General features: G+C 38.3%; 2 protein-coding genes across 4 annotated transcripts; one reads left to right on the top strand and one right to left on the bottom strand.

The window, feature by feature from the left end:
* Positions 1–11,570: 11,570 nt before the first annotated feature.
* On the bottom strand, positions 11,571–16,584 carry DNAJB9 (DnaJ heat shock protein family (Hsp40) member B9). Its single transcript, XM_032276301.1, has 3 exons — positions 16,359–16,584; positions 14,491–14,717; positions 11,571–13,544 (listed from the first exon to the last, which is right to left on the bottom strand). Exons 2-3 carry the CDS (start codon positions 14,705–14,707, stop codon positions 13,093–13,095), a joined length of 669 nt encoding a protein of 222 aa, XP_032132192.1. The 5' UTR covers positions 14,708–14,717; positions 16,359–16,584; the 3' UTR covers positions 11,571–13,092.
* On the top strand, positions 16,471–24,127 carry THAP5 (THAP domain containing 5). Of its 3 annotated transcripts, none has more exons than XM_032276297.1 (4): positions 16,471–16,933; positions 20,415–20,607; positions 21,335–22,956; positions 23,089–23,840. In XM_032276297.1, the coding sequence occupies exons 1-3, from the start codon at positions 16,854–16,856 to the stop codon at positions 22,244–22,246; spliced, it is 1,185 nt and encodes a 394-aa protein (XP_032132188.1). In that variant the 5' UTR covers positions 16,471–16,853; the 3' UTR covers positions 22,247–22,956; positions 23,089–23,840. The 3 variants fall into 3 exon arrangements, with proteins under 3 accessions (XP_032132188.1, XP_032132189.1, XP_032132191.1); XM_032276298.1 differs by having other exon boundaries at positions 16,674–16,933; positions 20,415–20,485; positions 23,089–24,127; XM_032276300.1 differs by lacking the exon at positions 20,415–20,607 and having other exon boundaries at positions 16,778–16,933; positions 23,089–24,127.
* The last annotated feature ends 1,087 nt before the right edge of the window (positions 24,128–25,214 follow it).

Raw genomic sequence — 25,214 nt, forward strand, 5'->3', positions numbered from 1 at the left:
GCAATGGCGCGATCTCAGCTCACCGCAACCTCCACCTCCTGGGTTCAGGCAATTCTCCTGCCTCAGCCTCCTGAGTAGCTGGGATTACAGGCACGCGCCACCAGGTCCAGCTGATTTTTTGTATTTTTAATAGAGACGGGGTTTCACCATGTTGACCAGGATGGTCTCGATCTCTTGACCTCGTGATCCACCTGCCTCGGCCCCCCAAAGTGCTGGGATTCAGGCGTGAGCCACCACGCCCGGCTTTAATTAGATTTTTAAAGGTGTGTCTAGTCCAGAGTTTCCAAAGAGTGCCACACAGGATTATTCTTTTACTTAATTGGTCCAGAGCAATGTTTCTTGAAAAAAGGTTTCTTGATTATAGATTTTAGAAATGCCTCAAACTATATCTGCTTGAAGACATCCAGTGAAAATTAGTATATTAAACACTCTGAGAAATCTTCATGTAATAAGGAAATTTTCAAACCTTTCTTATTTATATTCAACAAAAATAAGAATTTCATAGGGAAGTATGAGAAACTCCTATATTCTTATTTTCACTGAACATAAATATAGCACACTTTGGAAAATGCTGATTTACAACTATTCCTTATACAGTAATACAAAATATAGAATTTATTTATAATAAAATCATTAGAAATCTTTTATTTTGATAGCACTATTCCATAATTTAAGGAAATGAATATTTTACTCTAGCATGTTCTATTGCTCTTACCTATTTTGTTCTTTTATAGAAAACATAAACATTCCATTGGTGTAGCCCTATTTACTTTCACACAATTACCATGATGTGTGTATTGAGTGTTGCAAAATTAGCCATCATCCGTCTCCTGAAAAATTTTCTGTGACCTACAAAGTACCTCTCTGAGGCAGATATTGCTAACATTTACCATTTTCCAACTCTAGTCTACCTCTCAATCACATAGAAGATTATACTTTCAGATCCCTTCTCTTAGATAGAATCATAAGACCACACCTGGCCGGTGGGGCAAAGTATATGTGTCACTTCCAGGCCAAAGCATTTGACAAGGGAAGACTCATTTCTTTCCCTGATAGCCAACAAAAGCCTTTCATTCAGCTGGTAGAGCCATAATTTACGTGTCAGCACTGATGTCTCATCAGGTGGGAGTCAGTTGCCATGGAAAGAAACCTGGATCCACAGCAGATTTTGTATGAATAAGAAAAAAAGTTTATAGTGGTAAGTCACTAAGATTTCGGGGTGGTTATCACAGAATCAATTCGCTGATGCTGACCAATAGACTCTTCTACCTACACAGAGAAGGGAACAAAGATGAATGGATCATAATCCACCCTGAGAAGCAAAGAAAAATGTTCTTCACATCTTATGTCCCGGATCTATATGGGTCTATATTGCTGATCTGTGTGTCAGGGAATAAGACCAGTATTACTTAAAAGATAAAAATAAATAGAAAAAAACAAATAATATTCATTAGCAAACACCATCCCTTCCATTTCTAATTATGAAATATGTGATGTAAGACGCATCCTAGAATAGCTATGTAGAATATGCTAAGGTAAAATTTACTTAAAGCAAGAAAATGTTGTCATACTTTTAAATTATTACCTACATATTAACACATTTAGTTGTAACTAAAAGTAAAATTGTGAAATGACAGCAGAGAATTTTAATGACTTTTCCCTAATATATGTAATGAATCATGTAATGCTTCTTCAAGTAATTATTATGTTAAATTATATTTAAATAATAGGAAATTACGGTTAAAATTGAACAGTTGAAAGTGTTTGCAATACTGATTGAAACTGCTAATTTAGTAGGCTATAATTACATAATGTGTCACAACTCAAAAAGACTCGACCGTGAGGCATCCTTGGGACCTCAACAGCATCAATTGTTTGGGAGAGAGTGAAAACAAGGAGTTTCCAGGGCCAAGGCTAAGGGAAATAATCCAGGTGTAGATTTGACTCCCTAAAGTCCAGTAGTTTCAAATTCAAAGCCAATATTCAAATTGACGAGGGAAATTTAAGTGTGACTGTGGCAGGATGAGGAAGAGTGGAGACAGGTGGGCAGCAAAAGATCTGATTTGGTAAAGAAGCCATGATCTCAACCAACTCCAGGCAAAAAAAAAAAAAAAAAAAAATTAGGATTGACCTTGATTAAAGAGACTGGGATCTCTAACATAATGAACACTATTCATCAATGCTTAAAGTAATCTTTACCAAAAGAAAAAGATAATTTTATTTGCAAACCACCCAAAGATACCTTTATACACAGATGTTGAATTGGGAGCTATTTTCACTTACTACCTGTTGAAGTGTAGACTATTAAGGCATGCAATTCGGTTTTATACTTCAAAAAAATCAAGAATTATTACATCATGGAACTCTGGAATCTGTCCCAAATAGTTGGAACGAAAAATGTCATCTACCAATGCCAAGATTCCACAGTATTTAAGGTAAGGTTGGTTTCTAACTGGAAAAAAAATCATTTATGTGTACACAAAGAGCCCAATCCTCTTTAAAAACATCTAAATAATCTAATAGTAAAGAAGAAATCATGAAGAAAATAAAGATGTTAAGAATCACTGAGGTCTACTTTTAGGTTTTAATATTCAATTGGTTGTAGGATAGACATCCTTCTCTCATTCCCCTCTAATATAATACCTTTATTTTATGTATGCTTCTGCTACCATTTGAATGTGTTTCCCAAAATTCATGTGTTGGAAACTTAATCCCCAATATAACAATGTTGAGAGCTGGGGGCTTTAAGAGGTGACTAGGTCATGAGAGCTCTGTCCTCATAAATGGATTAATGCCATTATCATGGGAGTGGGTTTCTTACAAAAAGATGAGTCTTCTCTCTCTCTCTCTTTCTCTCTTCCTCCTTTTCTCTCATATAATACCTTCTGCCATGTTATGACACTGCAAGAAATGTCTTGCAGTGTCATAACATGGCAGAAGGTATTATATGATGCCAGCTCCTTGATCTTAGACTTCCCAGCATCTGGACTGTGAGAAAAAAAAATCTCTTTATTATAGGCTACCCAGTCTGTGATATGCTGTTATAGTAGCACTAAACAGACTAAAGCACCACCCTTTCCCAGGTGATGATGAGTTTCAAAGGAGAATAGACCAGACCACCATGCTAGCTCTCAACTGCTGACCTACATCAATTGTGGTTATTATATTCCCCCACTAGTGATTAGTTTGGATATGGATTTATAACAATAGGTAGCATTTCTAGCCAGTAAAGATGGGAGGGAAAGTGTTTTGAGGACATTCTAGAAAAGGTTTCATTGCTGATATCCACTTTATTACCAGCCAGAGGATGAGGCCAACACACAGAGAGGTCAGAGCCAAGACAGCAACTAAGAAGCAAAACTAGATTCCTGGAATACCACTCCTGGAGCTGCCTGACCGCCTCTGTACCTCTCACTAGAGAAGAAAATAAGCCTTTTATTGCTCAGCTGATTTTATTTATTAAATTTAATTTAGGGTTTTCTGTTACCTGCTGCTGCAGGCATCCTTACTGAAACACCAGAGTTTGTTGTTGTTGTTTTTTCCTTAAAAATATACTAATGTAGGCCGGGCGCGGTGGCTCAAGCCTGTAATCCCAGCACTTTGGGAGGCCGAGGCGGGTGGATCATGAGGTCAAGAGATCGAGACCATCCTGGTCAACACGGTGAAACCCCATCTCTACTAAAACTACAAAACATTAGCTGGGCATGGTGGCGCGTGCCTGTAATCCCAGCTACTCAGGAGGCTGAGGCAGGAGAATTGCCTGAACCCAGGAGGCGGAGGTTGCGGTGAGCCGAAATCGCGCCATTGCACTCCAGCCTGGGTAACAAGAACGAAACTCCGTCTCAAAAAAAAAGAAAAAAATATATATATATATATACCAATGTGTTCCAGTTGCCTAACCATTTGGAAAAAGAAAAATAAGTAAATATATATATACACACACATACACACTAATATGGGGAACGCATTCACAAACAAAAATGTGAACATTACAAATTGAAGTAAAATGCAAAGTAAATCTTCCCCGACTCCCAGTCACATTCCTTAAAAGCTATCATGTTACCTGTATCAGTTGTCAGATCTTCTGGTTGTCATTAAAATTTAAAATAATGTGCTTAAATTACCAGTCTTTGATTTATAGCTTTAGACATAGTCAATTGATTACCTACTATGAGAGATAATAGAATTAATACACTAATCTTTGCTTACACTTCACCTTCCCTTTTCCTTTCTCCTTCCATTTCCCGACATGTTAGGTACATTTCATATGATTATCTTATAAATATAATTGAATCCTCTCTTCTTTGTTTATACACTGATTGGAAAACACTTATGATAATGCAAACAACTTCATTCTAAATTGAGTAACTAGATCCATAAACAAAGTATTTCTTGTTTCCCAAAAGAGAAACTTCCAAGTGTCAAATTCTAATATATTCTCTCAATTTCTTTCTAGCTTTATTTTCTCCTGAGGATATATAACTCACTTGCCATTGTCTCTTGTCCTCAATATTGTCCCCTTTTTTATAGATTGTCATGTAGAATAAAAGCTAGGTTTTTTTTCATAAAGAGTATGTGGTTGGTAATCTCTGAGTTCTTACATTTTCAAAATGCATTCATTTGATCTCATCCTCTATTAATGTGTCTGTTTAGCCCTCAGTTCAAAAGCATTTTCCCCTCAGATCTTTGAAGACATTGCTCCATCAGTTCAGCACCTGGTATTATTTTTCATAAATCTTTCAACTAATTATTACTGCTTAGTAAGGAAACTTCTTTTGACCCCACCAACCCACCAAATACTGCTCATTTCTTTGCAACTCTTTCCAACAAAACTCTACTCATTGCTTTTCTAGATTTGGTGTTTTCTAGATTTCTCACTTTTTTAACAATTTATTTTTTGGTGAATCCTTTAGGTTCTCCCACAACATGAGACCATTTTGTAGGCACATACCAGAAACTTTATTACAAAAGTTTACATGGGCCGGGCGCGGTGGCTCACGCCTGTAATCCCAGCACTTTGGGAGGCCGAGGTGGGTGGATCACGAGGTCAAGAGATCGAGACCATCCTGGTCAACATGGTGAAACCCCGTCTCTACTAAAAATGCAAAAAATTAGCTGGGCATGGTGGCGCGTGACTGTAATCCCAGCTACTCAGGAGGCTGAGGCAGGAGAATTGCCTGAACCCGGGAGGCGGAGGTTGCGGTAAGCCGAGATCGCGCCATTGCACTCCAGCCGGGGTAACAAGAGAGAAACTCCCCCCCCACAAAAAAAAAAAAAAAAAAAGTTTACATGGAGTACAATATGAGTACTTTTTCATTTATGCATATATGCAAATTAAAAAATTTTGTTAATTCCAGCATGACTCTTTATTCATTTACAGTATATTAGTATTTTCCTCTGTTTCTGCTCATTACATTATTTTGCAAAACCAAAGGCTATTTCACCAAAATATGTATAGAGGTGTAGTAAAAGTGTCACAGGATCCTTGGGGTGTCACTTTGCCAGCTGGAAACCTCTGTGGCTGACAGCCCCTTCTGCCTGAGCATTGCTCATACCCACCGGGTTCATTCTGACCACTTGGCCATGCAGACTGTGCTCAGCTCATGTGGCCCAGATTCCACACCTGCTAAAGGCAAGCCAGGTGCAAAGTGGCAAGGGGTGTGTGAGTGAGTAAGCGTAGGGTCCGGCCACTGAGCATAGCCAGGCACGCCAGCTGCTGTGGTGGGGTGGGCAGCTCCAGCTGCCAGCACAGGTGCCAGCTCCATGCAAGGTTGTAGCTGGACCAAATGTACCACATGCACTGCCTGCTCCAGGCACCTACATTTGGACAAGGGGAACACAGTGGCACCCACAGCTTGTAGACACCAGGAATTACAGAGCCCCAAAGAGGGTGTCACAGTCCTGGCTTGGGATCCCTAAGTTTGGGCTCCCTGAAGGGTGCAGCTCTTCTTTGTCACCCACAACATGGCAGGGGAGGGCGGGTGGGAGCATGTTTCATCCCTGTTTGTGTTGCAACTCTTTTAGTCCCGCCATTCGGCAGATCTGGAGTTCTTGTCCCATAGCAAGAGGAGAGGAGCTTCATTGAGCAACAGAATGGCTCTCAGGAAAGCCAAAGTTGGTAGCTCCTTTCCACAAGCAGGTAGTCCCTACAATTTAAGGAGACCCGAAGTATGTAGCTCCTTCCTGCAACTGGTAGTCCCCAATCTGTGTATGTCTGACTGAACCTGGGTTTTTTATGGGCTCAGAAGGGAGGAAGTGTGTGCTGATCCATGGGTGGCCATGGGTGGGTCTGGAAAAAGCACCATAAGTTCTCACCCCAGGAGGCAGAGTACACCTGCAACTGGCAGTCCAGCCCCTAGGCTTCAGGCTGTTCCTGGCTTGAAGGAGGGTTTTCACCAGGGACCCACCCCTTCCTGCCAGGAAACTGCATCTTGCCATCATGAACACATTGGCCACGACACCCCAGCTGTCCACGCTGAGGAGCACCTACAGGCCCATGCCAAGCCACCCTCAGTCCTACCTCAGCCTCCTTCCCATGCTCCTTGGCACCGAAAGTCCAGAGGGGGCTGGTGTGTCAGTGCCACCTCAAGTGCTGGTCATTCCTGGCCAAGTTGTGACAGCACTTGGGCTAAGCCTCAGCTTTTGTCCAAAATTGGAGCAGGCAGTGGGAGCAGGGAGTCCAGGGAGTGGGAGCCAGTGCTTCCAAGCCTGTGGGGTAGGGGAGCTTCCCAGGCACCCCAAGGGAGCAGGGTAGCTGCAGCTGTGCCTTGGAGCACAGGGCTCCCACCTGTTCTCGGTCATCACAGGCTCCATGGAGCACGCAGCCCAGCTGCACCTTCCCGACTGCAGCTGGTGTCTCTGAAGCAGCTGTTCCAGAAGGGCCACTGCTGCCATTGAAAGGATTAGACTGTCTTCGTTTATGTTGTGTAGCTATAAAGAAATACTTCAGGCTCAGTAATATCTAAAGAAAGGAGGTTTATGGCTGGGCGAAGTAGCTCTCGCCTATAATCCCAACACTTTCAGAGGCCGAGGCAGGCGGATCACGAGGTCAGATCAAGACCAGACTGACCGAAGATGGTGAAATCCCATCTCTACTAAAGATACAAAAAATTAGCCGGGTGTGGTGGCATGCGCCTTGGGAGGCTGAGGCAGAATCACTTGAACCTGGGAGGCAGAGGTTGCAGTGAGTGATTGCACTCCAGCCTGGGTGAGAGGGCAAGACCCCGTCTCAAAAAAAAAAAAAAAAAAGAAGAGGTTTATTTGGCTTACACTTCTGCAGGCTGTACAAGCATGGCTCCAGCATCTGTTTTTGTGAGAGCCTCAGACTGCTTCCACTCATGGTGGAAGGCAAAGGGGAACCAATATATATGGAGATCACATGATGAGAGAGAAGGCAAGGAAGAGAAAGGGGGAAGTTGTCAGGCTCTTTTTAACAACCATCTCTTGTGGGAACTAATAAAGTAAGAACTCACTTACTCTTGAGAAAGGGCATTAAACTATTTACGAGGGATCTACCCCTACAACCCTAACACCTGTCACTGGGCCCCACTTCCAATACTAGGGATCAAATTTCAACATGAGGTTTGGAGTGGACAAACATCCAAACCATAGTAGATTGTAAGAATAATTTCCCATTTATCTTAATAGTCACGGTTTGATTCTTCTGTCTGCAAATACTGTCATGTAAAAATATAATGACAAAAATTACTAGCTTTTATTTTTTGGGGAGAATAATAAAGGAGTTTTTATTTACATAAATTATCCTCTCATAATTTGCTTGATGATGGCTATTGTAGGTGTAAAATAGTCCTGAGGAAACAGTATTATTCAAGCAGCTACAACAGTGATCAAAAAAAGAAAAGCTTGTTGATGAAATGTAGGCTAGATTAAAGCCCGTCATAATGGGATCTGATAGGATAATCTTTTTTAATCATAGTAAATTCAAATACTTTTTTTTATAATGGGACACAAGTACCAACATAATATATGCTATCATCCTTGCTTTAGTATGTGTTCATGCACATGTTCCAAAGGTTTATTATGATATTTTATTCACTTTTATTTAGGCCAATGTTTACCAAGGTTTTACTGTGGCACAGTTAGATATGGTTAAGGATATTTAGTAAAAACATTTCCATAGCCCAATCAATTGAGCAAACAATACTTGGTATCTCTACCAAAGATTCACAACATAGATTAGTATGTTAAGAATTCTGAGCAGCTCACTCTCTCAGTTCTGTTCAGACTCATATAACAAGATGCCATAGACTGTGTGGCTTATAAAAAACAGAACTTGATTTCTCACAGTTCTAGAGGCTGAGAAGTCTAAGATGAAGGCATCAGCAGATTGACTGTCTGGTGACCCCTCTTCCTCATAGATCTTCTCTAACCTCACGTGGTAGAAAAAAATGAAGGATCTCCCTTGGGCCCTTTTTATAACGGTACTGAGAGCTCTGCCCCCTGACCTAATCACTCAAAGGCCCTATCTCCTAATACTGTATGAATCTGGGGAGACATAAACATTCAGACCCTATAGCACTCACCTAAAAAAGAAACATATTTAACAAAGTTTGAATCCCAATCCAGATTTCACAAATCTATTTAAACATGGTTTTTTTTCATAGCATACTTATTTACTCCTGTAGAACATCATTCTGAAGAATAAGCTATTGCTACATGGATTGAATCATAGCTGATACTCCAGTAAAAAGTCCATGATAAAAATTCCGTCTAGAAATATTTTCTTTTTCAAATCATTTAAGAGTATTTAATCTTCCTGCCATTCTCTTTTAAATCTGTTCCCATCAGGCAGATCCCTACAACTTGATAGAAATTTGTATCCAGGTCATTTTTTTGTATCTATATTGCTAAAAACAATAGTTAGTTCTCAGTCATCATCTTACTGGAATTAGTGGCAGTATTTTACAAGGTTGATCGCTTTTTCTTTTTCTTTTTTTTTTGGGACAGTCTTGCTCTGTCATCCAGGCTGGAGTGCAATGGCACAGTCTCAGCTTACCACAATCTCCGCCTCCTAGGTTCAAGCGATTCTCCTGCCTCAGCCTCCCAAGTAGCTGGAATTACAGATGCCCACCACCACACCTAATTATTGTTATTTTTAATAGAGGCGGGGTTTCACATGTTGGTCAGGCTGGTCTCAAACTCCTGACCTCAAGCCATCCAACCACCTCAGCCTTCCAAAGAGCTAGGATTACAGGTGTGAGCCCATGCCCAGACACTTTCTACTTCTTGATATATTTACTTCACTTTCTTCCAAGACACAAAACTCATTACTCACTGGCTGCTGCTTCTCAGATGCCTTTGTACACTCCTCATTTTCTTTCTGCATTTTTAGAGTATCTGGGGACTCAGTTCTTCAATTGCTTTTTTATATATATATTCATTCCCTCAGTGATTTCATCTACTCTTCAAAGTTTAAAATATCATGTATTTTGACAATTCCAAAATGTACATTTCCAGCTTCACTGTCTCTCCCAACCTTCAGACATGTCTTCACCCATTTAATGATCATCTCAAATTTGGTATATCCATGCCCAACTTCTGATTTTTCCTCCTAAATGTCTTCCTTCTGCAGCCTCTCCCATCTCAGTTAAAGGCAACTCTGTATTTCCAGTTACTCAGAACATGAAGCTTAGAGTAATAGTTTTCTCCTTGATCTTTCACACCTACATCTAATCCATAAGCAAATCCTGGTAGCTCTACTTGCAGAATACATCTGGAATCCAACCACTTCCCACCACTTCCACTGCTGCCACCCTCATGTAATGCACAAGTTGCAACAATTTCTCATCCTCCCATACTGAAATAGCTTCCAAACTGGTCTATTCTACCATTGCCCCTCTATGTCGAACAAAGCAGGTAGAGTGATCCTTTTAAAATGATTTAAAGATTAAGTGATTTATCTGCTCCAAGCTCAGCCATCATATCACATTCCAAAGTCAAATGCTTTACGAAGGTTGGCAAGGCCCTAGGTCATCTGTAAGGCTGCTTTCCACCCCTCTTAACTTTATGAACTCATCTCTGACTACTCTGGTTTGCTCACTGGCCTCCAGTTATGCTTGCTTCTTTGCAATTCCTACAACTTCCCACATACGCTTCCACCTTCTGTATACATGATTCAAGTCTCTGCTCAAATTTACCTTCTCAATGGGGCCAACACTGACAATCCTGTCGAAAACTGCAACACATCGTCAACCTGCCTGCCCTCCCAATTTTCCTCTCCTGTGCTACATTTTCTTTTCCCATACTTTATCAGTTTATAATTTATTCATATGGTTATTGCTTGTCTTTTTCCACAAGAATGTAATCACCCCATCATCCTGCTCACCACTTACAGTGTATTATAACAAGTAATAATAAAGAGAGCTGTACAAGAAACTATTTAGGTTGCGCCACATTAGGGCAACCGCTGGAGAGAAGTTTGCAAGGGAGTTGAGTAACGAAGTTGAGATATGAGCAAGAATATGAATTTCATAGGACAAAGTAGACCTGTATGGTACAGAACATATGTACCACACATCTGCTGTTACCTCCCATTGACTTTGGTTGTTAGATGTAAATATAACTAAATGTGAGTTCACATTACTTCATCTATTCTGATACCATCATTAGAGAAAGGAATCCTGAAGCAGATTAAGACAAGAACTGTCCTTATTTGTTGATGCTGTATTCTATCAAACAATCTGATACTAGAATCTTAAATTCTTTCAATCTCTTACATTGTCAGGGCTAATTGTCAGGGCCTCCTTTCCCAGCTGTTAGTTTTCCTTAAATGTCTGACATTCCTTAGATATCAGTATGTGTTTATGAAGGATTAGATCAAATTGCACAGATAGCTGAGAAAAGCAGTTTCTTCAGCAGTTACATGTCTGCATTAGATCTCCTTTTTGAATAGGAATGATGGTTCTCAGTAGATTGTCAGGCAGTGGCCGATCATGGCTCACTGCAGCCTCAAACTCTTGAGCTCACGGGATCTTCCCACCTCAGCTTCCAGAGTAGCTGGGACTATAGGTGCAGGCCATCATACCCGGCTAAATTGTCAGGGGTTTTTAACCAGCAGGCACCCACAGTTGCGTATGCAGGGTTGTTTCTCACCATGTCAACATAAGAAGGCTTTACTCTGGGAGTGCTGCCATTTCTCACCAGCACCCTCTTGACCTTCAAGTGAAGTCACTTCACCTCTACTCTGCCTTCACCTCACGCCCTAATACCCTCAACTCGGAAGGCTTCCCCCAGATAACCCCTTTCTTTTAAAACTTGTTCTTAGTCCCTTACCTGAGGAAAAAGTTACGTTTGTTAACTGCTTAACTGGAGGGAGTACCGAAGAGCAGAGCTTTCCAATGCAGTTGTTCAATAAATCAGTATGAATGAATTCTGGCTGGTTTCTCACTATCCTCGCCCAAATCCAATCCTTAAAGCTTCTCCAGGACATCCTGTTTGTGGTTGTTCTGATTTCTCTCCCAATCCACACTCTTCTGTTTTATATATTACCAGAATGTCTCAAAACTTCTGATTTTTTTTTTAATAGGCTACAGATAATCCTCAGCCCAAAATTCAAGAGATAGCTAATTTTATTATTATTAAACAAAACTAGTAGATATAACTTTCAAGAAATAAGTTACATAAATATAACAGAATAAATTCACTTTCTTAACAGTTTCAAATTAAAGATGATTAAGAAGTACAGCTTTATGTAAAGTTTCTGCCTCTTCCCAATCAGGCCTAAAGAGGAAAGAATTGGAGCAGGAACAATTGGCTCCTAGCAAGCAAATACAACATAACCGTAATTAGAAGATCTTCAAGCTATCAAAATTTGTGAGAGAAGGATGGTAGGGATGCAGTAGAAATTACCAATGACAATCAAACAAAATCCTATCTGGGTTTTCAGGTTAGTCAAAAGTAACTTTGTGGAAACAGCCTGTGATCAGCATGTCTCATAGCTTGTATGCCCTCTACACCTTCAGAGTTGCATAATAAACTTTTAACAATAAAACAACAACAAAGAATATCAGGTTGTAAATATTTGTATTTCTCTCACATACACTGTTGTATGAGATATTTATTTTAATATGTAGCCATAGGATTAATACTCATATGGAGTATAATGTGGAAAACTGCAGAACTAAAGAAATAAGTCTATCAGAAAACAAAAGCACACATTTCTTAGTATTTAAAAATATTGCACATAATAAGGTTGCACAGAAATTACTGGCTGGTTTTACAAACAGAATGAGGTATTATTCAATCTCTAGATAAAGATGAGTAGAGAGAAGAGACACTACACACACAAATAAATTCATATTAAGACCTAGAGTGCCAACAAGTAAGAAAGAAATGTGAAAAGATATGTTAAGTAGCTATGATTTCAACACTACAAAATCATTTTTAGCCTGGGACCAAACACATGACAATCTCTTGGCAATATTTTGTAAGTTTTCAACACTTTTCCAGCCTAAATGACTATGGGCAATAAAACCATTTCCTTTACCCCAGTTCTACTGTAGAAAGACACAGTGCTGTGGTAAATATCAAACCATCTCTTTCCCAACCTTTCAGTAGCAATTAACCAAGATACTGTTCTCCTTTGCTAAATGACTCAATTATAGTTATATGAACATTTTGCAACCCAAGTCACAGATGTTAACGAACATGCAATTTTGAATTAGTAAACGTTTCACTGCAAAAATCATTAGGTTCACACAATTTAAATCTACAATAACTTTTAAAGTTTAATCAGGTAAACTCAATCTTTTCTTGGTAATAAAACTGGTGACATTAATGAGCCCAAGGGCACGTAGAGAAAAAGGGCTAGGCAAAAATTACATGTTTCTTAAAGAAACTTTCCTAATCAGGGAAATTAGCATTTCTCTACTAGTTGAATGTTGCTGAATTTGTCAAATTGAAAAAAAAAAAAAAAAAAAAAAAAAAAAACTTTAAATATATTTAATAGCTATATCAAATTGTTTAAAGTGAAATCATGCACTTGTCAAAATAGTTCACAGAAAATCGTTTAGCATCAAAGATAATGAGGACAAGTCAACTAGTTGGATTTACTGAGAACAGAAAAAGAACAAACTACTGTCCTGAACAGTCAGTGTACGTGGTAACCATATTTCCTCTTCGTTGAGTGACAGTCCTGCAGTGCTTGCTAGATCCATGAAATCTATTTTCAGTCTGTACTGTATGCCGACTGGTAGGGTCAAAACCACTAAAAGAAAACATTTTCTCCATATCTTCAAACATGTCATCAAATAATCCACCTCCAAAAGAAAACTCTTGGAAATGATGCCTTTGTCTACCGGAACCATCCTGGCGTGTCTGGAAATGATTTTCAAAATGCTTCTTGGATCGAGGGTTTTGATTTTGACCAAAAAAGCTAAAGTCTTTAAATAAGTCATCAAAATTGAAGTTAAATGACTGCTCAAAAGAGCTTCCACTACCTCTTTGTCCTTTACCATTAGTAAAAGCACTGTGTCCAAGTGTATCATACTCTTTTCGTCGATTAGCATCTGAGAGTGTTTCGTATGCTGAAAGAGATAAAAATATTTTTAGTTCCTGAAGGTACAATATTCAAAATTGAATATATTCAAATCTCTTCAAGTAAGTTAATTGAACACTATTGTTTTAGGGAAGAATTTCACATCAGAAATAAAAAAAAACATTACAAACATAAGCATCAAGTTAAAACTATAAAACAGGGCAGAAACTGTCTTATTAACTGCTGTTTTATCAGCAGTTGGCACAATGCCATCTACAATAAAGTCATTAAATGAATGCTACCATTACTACAAATAAACATGTGGGCAACAATTATAGGGTTCTTTAATCTTCATATTATTGGTGTGAAATAATTACTTGTATTAAAAAATTAGTCAACTATAAACAATGAATAGGAATTAAGATTTTTCACCTCCTTTCTAGTTAAAGTAAATGTTTAATTCTAACTCCCTACTCAGTTACCTCCACCCAACAATAATTACTGAATGCTCAGGAGGTGCAATTTGTTTTAGAAACTAGTCTGAAGTCAAAATTTGTTTTAATGTTTTCTTTAAAGACAAATATGGCTTTGAAACAGATCAAGTGAAGAACAAAGCACTTTAGAGTCTAGCTTAATTTTTAAGTATTTAATGTTTAAAATAGTAAAATATTCTGTTTCATAAGTTAGTTGATAAGAATTCTGGGTTTCTAAAATCGCTTTTGCCATAGAAACAACAGTTATTTTATAAATAATATAGAATACATTTTCAATATGTTTAGTTCTATATACCAATAAAATTATCTATTATTTTTTCACCTATTTATTCACGAATCAAAGCATCTGTGATAAGAAAATAATCTCAGAGAATCATGTAATATTTATACAAAAATCACACTCTACCACCTCCACAAAACCTTCAAATACAATCACTTCTTAGCTATCATTCTTCTTACTAGTTAATACTCCTGAGACTTCAGAGATTGTCATTTACTTACCTTCTGCAATCTCTCTGAATTTTGCTTCAGCATCAGGGCTCTTATTTTTGTCAGGGTGGTACTTCATGGCTAACTTGTGAAAGGCCTTCTTGATTTGGCGCTCTGATGCCGATTTTGGCACACCTAAGATATCATAGTAGCTTTTTGAGGCCAGAATTAGTTCCGTTATCATTAAAATGCAGATTGCAAAAATGAAAACTGACTGGGGAGTAGCCATTTCTAATATCCTAAAACATAAAAGAAAAAAAAATGTTACGGATGGGGCTAATCTTAAAAATTTTTTCTTTTAAAAGAAATCCAATACAAGGTAAACCTAATGCAGTATCAAAATGTTAAGCATGCAATATCTTGTACCTGTTCACGTGTTATTTCACTTATAGATTTTTTTCATGTGTTACTTCACTTATAGATTTTTTAACTCCCAAATTGGCTTAACCTTATTGAGAACAAAAAGAATTATTGGCTTTGTCTGTCCACTAATACTCTGGCCATACACAGAGGAGGTAGAAAATTTAAAATAACTGATTTTTAACTAGTTCACATGGAAGATTCATCATATCAAGCATTGTAAGAAAGAAAAAAAAACCAATTAATATAAGATCCAAACCTTCCTTTAAAGAATTCATATCCTGAGATCAATAATGTGTTTAACCTCAGAGAAAAAAAAAAAAAAAAACACATTAAAAAAAAAAAGGTGGAGCACCAAGGTAAATAGTCCAGTATATCTAAATTAGCACTAATCTCTCTCTAAAAATTCAGCTTTCATTTCAGCAGGTGAGCCAAGGACTGCAAATAGAGTTAATAACACAATACTAATACTGATAATACAACAGAATATTGTCTTTTTCCCAAATGTTAACATCCCAAATGTTTAACCAGGAAGCACGGCCAAATATTGTTTAAAACTCATGATGAACAGAATTTGAGATTTCTGCTAAAGCTGCCAGAAAAATGAACTTTGATAGTCTGCACTGTGGTTAAGGCAGATTCTTACTTTCAAGTTTCTCAGTAGTTAAAATATTTCTCTTACCTATAAACCATTCAAAAAATGTTAACTTGGAATTCTTGACAACATGTATTTAATGACTTAAGATTCAAAACCAAGGGATTCTGTTTTTTGAATACGGAACCACCAGACTCCTTAGTAACCTATGATGCCATAACAAAGCTGACGAAAAACACTACGGTTTGTGGAAATTGCCTGGCTTCCTCTCCAGTGGCCTTTCCTGAGAGTAATTAGCAGGCAGGAGGATTGCTTATTTTCAGAGAGTTACTCGTAGTCACGGGTACCAAGGATCAAGAACCACCTCTTGGTTTAAGTAACACAGTGTGTCCCATGGACGCTGCGTCGACTGCAGGTTGCTCCCCAGTCAAAGGGAGGATCTAAAACTGACAGGAAGGCGCCTCACTGGTTCCGTAGATGTTATTCCACGGTCTCAGAGTGGACATCTGATGATTTTTTTAAGCAGTCTAGCTTTTGTACTGTACAGACTTCTCATCTCCAAGACGGACCCGCCAGCCAACAGCCTGTGCCTTATTCCCCAGCCTCGGTGGCTAGCTAGGCTGGACCGTCCAACCTTCACCTAAAGGCGACTAGCACCCTCCCTGCCCGCCCAGGCCCCGCCATAGAGGCTGCCCGCGGCCAGAGCTCCAGTCCGGCGCCCGTGAAAGCCAGCGGCACAACTCAAAACACGATTCTGTGATGCCACTCTCTCCGTTCTCCCATTCTCCCGGCCAAAAACCATGCAGCCCGTTTGTCCCTGCGGCGACCGTGGCGGACGCCGAGGCCAGGTCAGCTCACAAAGACAGGCCTGGGTTCGGGGGACGCTCCGAACTCACCTCCCCACGACCCCGGCCTGGTTCCTCACCTGCACCCTCAGGCTACTGCTGCTCCTCCACAGAGCTGAGGCGTTGGCGACCCTGACGATTGGCTCGGGTCGGCTGGCTAGAGCCCTGATCTCGGTCGTACACCGACCTAGCGCTCCTTCTTCGCCGCCGGCGCCCAGTCTCCTCTCAGCCAGCTCCTCACTGGCCGAAGGCGGCCGCTGGCGCCACCATCTCAGACGACCAACACGAAACGCTTCCCCATTGGCTAACGCCTGCCCACGTGACCCCGGCGCTCTACGCGCACGTGGAAAACTGTTATTGCCGCTAGGTCGGGACGCCACTTCCGGCTCCAACCCCGAAAAGGTGGTGCTTAAACCCGCGGAGGCGGAAGTGAGTCGACAAACTAGGCGGCTTTCCCGGCTAATGCCAGCGCAGGCGCATTGGCTCGAGAGGCCTGGACCTGCGGCGCAGCCTCAGTGAGGAGGGAAGCCCTGTACCTGTCGCTTGCCTGGGTCTCCCCGGGCTTCACCCGAGTGATGCCCCGCTATTGCGCAGCGATTTGTTGTAAGAACCGCCGGGGACGAAACAATAAAGACCGGAAGCTGAGTTTTTACCCGTAAGTTGTCTCTGAAGCAGAAGCGTCAGCCTCACTGTGGTGTCGCGGTCCTGTGGCCTTTGGGCTTGGGTATCTCCTGTCCGCTCTGCATATGAGTCCTCAGCTTTCCGTAGGTGTCCCGTCGCCCGCTGGAAGACGGTGGAAAGGCCGTCAGTTTACCTAGCAATGCCCTTCCTGCCCGAGGACTGCGGGCTGGTGGCGAGACCCAGGGTCCTGTTTGGGTTTTAGTAGAACAGTTAAAACTGTCAAGTTTGCGCGGACTTCTGTGGTTTTCACAGTCTTTTCCCCGCCTCACGTGATCTCATTTCATTGAACAACATTAACCACCATTTAAGATACGTGAAACCTTCGAAGTGGAAAGATGCACACAAAGTTAATTTACACCCTTTGCGAGTTAGGTGCATAGGTACAATTTCATCCCACTTTTCTCCTGAGGAAACTGAGTCCCAAAATGATTAGGTAACCGGCTTGGAAAGCTTCGTGTCAGAGCCAGAATTAAAAGCTAGTCTTCTGCTTAGGGCTGTATATACTCTGCAGAGAACAGGGCACTATTCTGTTATTCTGAATTACTAGAGCCAGGAAATATTTCCATGAAACTATGGAAGCACTGATTTTTATTCAGAAATACAGGAAAGCAGTGTCTTATAATAATTAGGGGTCCAGGCTTCAACGCTAGATCCTGGTTCCACTACTTTGTAGCTGAATGACCTCTTGCACATTATTTAGGCTTTGGGTGCCTCTATCTATCTATAAAGTGAACATATTAATAGTACTTACATGATTAATAATATATGAAACGCAGCTTATTTAAAATCATGCATTCCCATCTTTTCATGTATTTAAAAACAATTTATTTCTATCTAACCTGGTTCAGATTTCAGCAGTTGTTTCGTGCCGATTTTACTTTAAACCTGAAGGACTTACTAATGATTCAGCTGCTTTCCAGTATTTTAATTAATGGAAAAAGAACTGATAACCCCACCGGCTCACGCCTGTTATCCCAGCACTTTGGGAGGCCTAGGTGGGCAGAAAACTTGAGGTCGGGAGTTCGAGACCAGCCTGACCAACATGGAGCAACCCTATCTCTACTAAAAGCGTAAAATTAGCCGGGTGTGGTGGCACATGCATGTAATCTCAGCTACTCCAGAGGCTGAGGCAGGAAAATCGCTTGAACCCGGGAGGCAGAGGTTGCAGTGAGGCGAGATCGCACCATTGCACTCCAGCATGGGCAACAAGAGTGAAACTCCGTCTCAAAAACAAACAAACTGATAACCCCGAGTAATTCACACTCCGTGGCAATATTTCCAGGATTGTCTCCCTTGAAGCCCAGCCTCAAGATGCAAAGAGATGTTTTAGGGAGGAAAAAAATCTAATCCACTTTCAGTTTATAGGCAAATGCTACTGTATTAATGGCTCTATCTCTGAGAATGTTTGTAGCAAAAAATCTTGTTGAACCCTTAATTTCCCAGATTTAGTTGGCTCTGATATTGGAGATGTGATATAATTCCACACTTAACATTTTTAACTAATTTTTGTGGACCTTACAGTAACTTTTAAGGAAGGAAAAAAATGGAAGTGAATCGTAAAGATTTCTTTCACTGAAAACTGAATTTAGTAAAAGTGGGATTATTTATAGTGTTTTTTTTTAATTTTGTGTGTAATCCATAAAATAAAAATTGAATTGGTTTTATTCTCCAGTAGCGCCAAACTTGAATTGAATTTGTTCATGTTAACACTACAGTAAACTCTAGTTTAAATGTATATGAATTTAGGAATTCAGTTAATATAGTGTCCAGCTTGTACTGTGATTATCATATGCTGTTTTGGGAATTACATAAGACAATGAAACAAAATTATCAGTCAAACAAATTGAACTGATATAAAGATGTGATTTATTCAGGAAACATGATCAAGAAGATTTCTTAGATACTTACCTGTTGAGGAAACAATACAGTTCAGTCACCAATAAGGATATTCACAAAGTACTTTTTTAATGATTTGATAATAACATATAGATACAATGGAAATAATTTGTAAACAGCATCCATATACATGAATTTACAGTAAAAAACATTACTGTAAAAGGCCTATTCTCATTTCAGTTTTAACAAAAGATATGAATTTACCAATGGCCAGAAGAAGTCAGGTACTCTAAAAGAAAATTTGTTTGCCTTTAAGTTCCTTTCCTGGTTAGGCTTGTCATACTTACAACCTAATATTTGTAAAGCTAAAATATTTTTAAAACATGTATTAATACTGTTTCTAAGGTTAGAATTTCCAAAGGTAGTTTATCTGATTTTTTTCCACATAAGGATATTAGGATTAAAAATTATGTCTTACAGAGTACCCAGACACTCTTTGGCATCTTAAGTTAACCAGAATTTATGGGGGAAAAAATGATGCTACTACAAAACATAAGCTAAATGGTTGGGATTGGGGGAAGGTAATATATAACAGCTACATTTCATATGAGAAACCTTATATTGTTACTGTTTTTTTAAAACAGGAAATTATGTGGTATGTGTCTTGGACTGTGTTCTTGGAAAATTATCTAATGGAATCTAAACCATTTTCAAATGTTGTGTTGTATACTTTGACCCAAACCTTTTTAGATTGATAAGAAAAATTTTCTATTAAATTCTGCTGTTAGTTCAGTTTTGCCTATAAAACACAGAGTAATATTAGGACCAACTCTAAATCCAGGTTATTGTCAGGTACAGGAACAAAATGTATACAGAGCTGTCTTGCCGTTTGTATTTGATTTGTTTCATATAAAATACATGAGATTATCCCTTTTATTATGTTTCGTTCTTTTCTCGTATCAGTGTTTCTCTTTCAGAATTTGAATTTTGGAGTTTCCAGTTCATTGGTTATAGAAGTGTAGTACTATTAGACTAAATTACATATAGATAGAATTGAAGCTGATGCTAGTAAAGAGACCAGAATATTTTCAGTACTCTTTCAGCTAAATGATTTGTTTGAAATAACACCTACTTATTTTTTAAATATTAACATAAATAAGATCATAAAACTTAATACTGCCTTGAATTATAGACAAACCATTTGACTTGTGATATTATGAAATACATTTGAATAGGAATTTATAATTTATACATAGCTCTTTTCTAGTTCTAGGCAAACTGTACAACAATATAAAAATGGAACATAATCCATACAAAATACAAATAGATTTTATCCTTTATAGGAACACATATATTTTACTTGAAGGGACTCTGAGTTGTGTTCAGCTCTTATCAGATAAGAGCCTTGGCTACATGTCTTACATCTTAGTTATCTTACTGCAGCGATGATATGGTAATAGTTATCATGAAGATGCCCTTATTTGGTAGGGATGGTTGCCTTGCTATTGTAGTACTTACTTGATGCATAGGTTACCCAGATATATGGGGTTGGCATTTGGCAAAATTGTAAAAATATAGCAAAGTTTTCCCTTTTTTTCTTTTTTTTTTTTTAATTCCAGATTTCCTCTACATGACAAAGAAAGACTGGAAAAGTGGTTAAAGAATATGAAGCGAGATTCATGGGTTCCCAGTAAATACCAGTTTCTATGTAGTGACCATTTTACTCCTGACTCTCTTGACATCAGATGGGGTATTCGATATTTAAAACAAACTGCAGTTCCAACAATATTTTCTTTGCCTGAAGACAATCAGGTATTGGAGTAGGGGAGGGGAGTAATGCTGAGCAGAGTGGCAAATTGTAGGGTGGCAAGTGATCAGTTGGGAGAGTAAGAGGGAACTATAACTTGGGAAAACATACGTGGAAAGAAGAGAGCAGTAATTTGTTCTTTTACTAAAGTGATAATTTTTTAAAATTTAAACTTATGAAGCACAGCTTAAGAGAAGCAAGAGATACATTACTAAGTTATTAATATAAGTTCATGAGTTTTATTTTTTATATTGTTTCATTTTGGTTTTTGAGACGGAGTCTTGCTCTGTCGTCTAGGCTGGAGTGCGGTGGTGTGATCTCAGCTTACTGCAGCCTCCACTTCTTGGGTTCAAATGATTCTCTTGCCTCAGCCTCCTGAGTAGCTGGGGTTACAGGCGGCCACCACCATGCCTGGCTAATTTTTATATTGTTAGTAGAGATGGTGCTTCACCATGTTGGCCAGACTGGTCTCGAACTCCTGACCTCCGGTGATCTGCCCACCTTGGCCTCCCAATATACTTGTCTTTTGAATGATCTTAAATGTTTCTGCTGTATGTTGAATGGGGTTAATGCTTTTTAAAGAACGCTTTAAGGTATATGTACTTAGAATATCTTTTTTATCTAAATAAATTGGCTTGGCCAGTATACTGCTCAAAGTTATAATTAAATAGCACTCACAGAATAAGCCTATAAAAATCATCTTTTTCAGAACATGAAAATATTATTTTCTAGGGAAAAGATCCTTCTAAAAAAAAATCCCAGAAGAAAAAATTGGAAGATGAGAAAGAAGTATGCCTAAAAGCCAAGTCAGAAGAATCATTTGTATTAAATGAGACAAAGAATATAGTTAACACAAATGTGCCCCCTGAACATGCAGAATTACTTCATTCATCTTCCTTGGTAAAGCCACCAGCTCCCAAAACAGGAAGTATACAAAATAACATGTTAACTCTTAATGTAGTTAAACAACATACTGGGAAACCGGAATCTACCTTGGAAACATCAGTTAACCAAGATACAGGTATAGGTGGTGTTCACACATGTTTTGAGGATCTAAACTCTACAACTATTACTCTAACAACTTCAAATTCAGAAGGTATTCATCAGTCTTTGGAAACACAAGAAGTTCTTGAAGTAACTACCAATCATCTTGCTAATCCAAACTTTATAAGTAATTCCATGGAAATTAAGTCAGCACAGGAAAATCCATTCTTATTCAGCACAATTAATCAAACAGTTGAAGATTTAAACACACATAAAGAACCTGTTATTGCCATTTTTGTACCTGCAGAAAATTCTAAACCTTCAGTTAATTCTTTTATATCGGCCCAAAAAGAAACCGTGGAAATGGAAGACATGAACATTGAAGACTCCTTATATAAGGATGTAGACTGTGGAACAGAAGTTTTACAAATTGAACATTCTTACTGCAGACAAGATATAAATAAGGAACATCTTTGGCAAAAAGTCTCTAAGCTACATTCAAAGATAACTCTTCTAGAGTTAAAAGAGCAACAAACTCTGGGTAGATTGAAGTCTTTGGAAGCTCTTATAAGGCAGCTAAAGCAGGAAAATTGGGTATCTGAAGAAAATGTCAAGATTATAGAAAACCATTTTACAACATATGAAGTCACTATGTTATAGAGTGAAGAGGTTTTACAGGTGTGATTTTTAAATAAGCTTTTTCCAGCCAAACAAACTACATCTAAAGTGAACTTTTTTCTGTGTAAAGTTCTCATCTTAATGAACCTATGAGAGTGCTGTAAAGTTATAAACTGTATCCTATTCTTGTAATGCTCATTTAAGAAAAACTAGAGAGTTGAGCTGGAGAGGAAAATGGTTTTATTACTTGATAATTTTTCAAATTAAAATTTAGCACATATAATGGGATTCAGTTATAACATGAGAAAACAAGCAAGTGGTCAAACAACACAGACCAGAAGTCAGGCTCAGGAATCAGACCTGGTTCTACCACTGGCATATGATTTGGGCAAGTTATCATGATTGAGCCTCAGTCCCTAATTCATAAAATAAGCACTTACTAGATTTCTAATTGTCTGGTTCTTTATAGTTCCTTCCCTTGTTATTAAGATACTTCTATTAGAACAGATTTTCTGTAAGATAATATATACTTAATACTAGATATTTATTTAATTCTATGGTATTTGACCTTTTGGTTGTATGTATATATTCCAATTATATATATGTAATAGAAAGGTAAACTTTTTTTTTTGAGACAGTCGCTCTGTCACCCAGGCTGGAGTACAGTGGCATGATCTCAGCTCACTGCAGCCTCCGCCTCCCAGGTTCAAGTGATTCTCCTTCCTCAGCCTCTCGAGTAGCTGGGATTACAGGTGTGTACCACCACATCTGGCTAATTTTTGTATTTTTAGTGGAAATGAGGTTTCACCATGTTGGCCAGGCTGGTCTCAAACTCCTGACCTCAGGTGATCCACTCACCTCAGCCTCCCAAAGTGCTCCCAAAGGCATGAATCACCATGCCAGGCCAAGATAGACCTTTTCTAATTTTATTCCAGTTGAACTCTCAACTAAGGAACCACCCGTTAGCCCAGTTCTTAGAAGAGGAACGTGAAAGAATATGTATTTTCATAACTTATGTGTGGCTAACCATCAAATACATAGTCATTTAAACTTCTAAACATCCTGTATTTATGCAGTTACATTTATAAACCAAAAATTTTAATGAAGTTAATTTTAAATAGTTATATTTTAGAAATCATAATTTGTATCTATTTCTTAGTAGGTGTAGCTTTTAAAATATGTCCTTGTGTCATAAATTCCAGAATAATAGAGTAATACTGTACATTCCCACTTATATGTATTTTATTAAAATTTATAAGCAAGAAATTATAGATAAGTGGTTATGACCTAGGAAGACAAAGAATCTCTCTTAAGAAAGAGAGGTGATAGTAATGTAAATAAAAATACTGTTTATATTCACATGATTTTAAGAAAACTGTAAAAGCAAAGACTTTGTAGTAATGACACAAATGTGAAAAATTGATGTTTTCTTAAAATTGGCCGTCAATATAATTATGTTTCTGCCTATGATGTTGAGCAAGTTCTATCAGTCTGATTCTTAGTTTTTTTGTCTGTTAAGTAGAAGATACTATTACTTACCTTAAAGGATGGCTTTCAGACTTGTGTAAGGTTTTTGGTTCTGGAAAATAGGAGGTGCTCAATAAAAGTTGACTCTGAATGGCAAATAATATTCTAATGTTTTGTAAATGCATGATGATTATTTTTGGCCATATTTCACTTAGTTTTGTTAGGCCAGTATTAATTGGTATTATATGAAAGTGTGTCAGCTAATTATAAAAAGATTAGAAGTGACTATTAGGTGATGATGGGGGGGGAAAGGTTAAAATTTTTGCGTAAATTATGTGCAGATAATTGATAGAGTTAATACAGTGTTATTAAGTATCCCCATGTTGCATTTTGCAAATAATTTAAAATACAGATGAAAATAATCTTGAGTCACAATAAAGTAATATATTAACTCAAGTTTTAACAGTGAACATTGTAGTAATTTTTGTTTAAAGTTACAGTTTCCTCAGGAAAAATTTAAACTAGCTGTATTTCTTTTAAAAATTATAAATAAAGGTTGAGTATCTCTTCTCTGAAAATCTAAAATGCTCCAAAACCTGAAACTTTTTGAGCACCAACATGACATGCAAAGGAATTGCTCACTAGAGCATTTCAGTCTTCAGATTTTTGAATTGGGGATGCTCAGCTGTTAAGTGTACTGCAACTATTTCAAAATCTGAAAAACGGTATCCTTTCTGTATTCACATCCATCCTTACTCTGATTCTCTGGACCAAAGTAATCATTCTCCTGTAAAACTTTCAACAACATTGCTCTTTTGCCTATTGTTCTCACTTGCCTAGACTACATTCCTGGTTGAGTTCAAGTATCTCTTTGCCTTTTCTCTTCCTACATCAGAACAGCTAGTCGAATAGAAAGGTCACATGATTGGACAGACTTCATTATAAAGTCATGATCACAAATCAGATGGGCCCAGCAGTGTCATTGTATTTTTCTACTAAGTTCATAACCCCACTCTTAAATTCTCTCTCTCACTCCTCCCTTCCTTTTCTGCCTCTCCTTCTTCCTTGCCCAAGATGAGGATCTCATCACATGCTTTATCTAGAAAATCAAAATCATTAGCTCATGTCTCTCTTATAAGGTCATTAATGGTTTTAAGACTAAAATCCAAAAATTATTTTTATTCCTATATTTATTCATTGAGGCCTAATGGATACAGAGTACAGTATTTATTTCTACCCACATCAGAATGAAAAAAAAAATTGTCATTTTACAATAATTTGTTTCTGTGAAAACCCACAGTCATCCATCTTAGGGAATGGACTGATGAAATTCAATACCTGTCACCTGAGGTAAAATAAGCTTCAAATTTGTTTCTAAAACACACATTCTAAAATTGGAAGCTCTCCTAGGATTTGGAGTAAGAAAGTCTTTAAAATTTGTGAACCTCCTAATAACTACAGTGAATATTCCTCAAAATCTGTATGGAAGAAAGTAAGGGTAAATGAGATGGATGAAAGGGAAGTAGTCTAGATGAAAGGAAGG

Source organism: Sapajus apella, unplaced genomic scaffold (assembly GCF_009761245.1).
Source record: "Sapajus apella isolate SASKATOON/1434 unplaced genomic scaffold, GSC_monkey_1.0 scaffold7, whole genome shotgun sequence".
NCBI classification, from domain to species: Eukaryota; Metazoa; Chordata; class Mammalia; order Primates; family Cebidae; genus Sapajus; species Sapajus apella.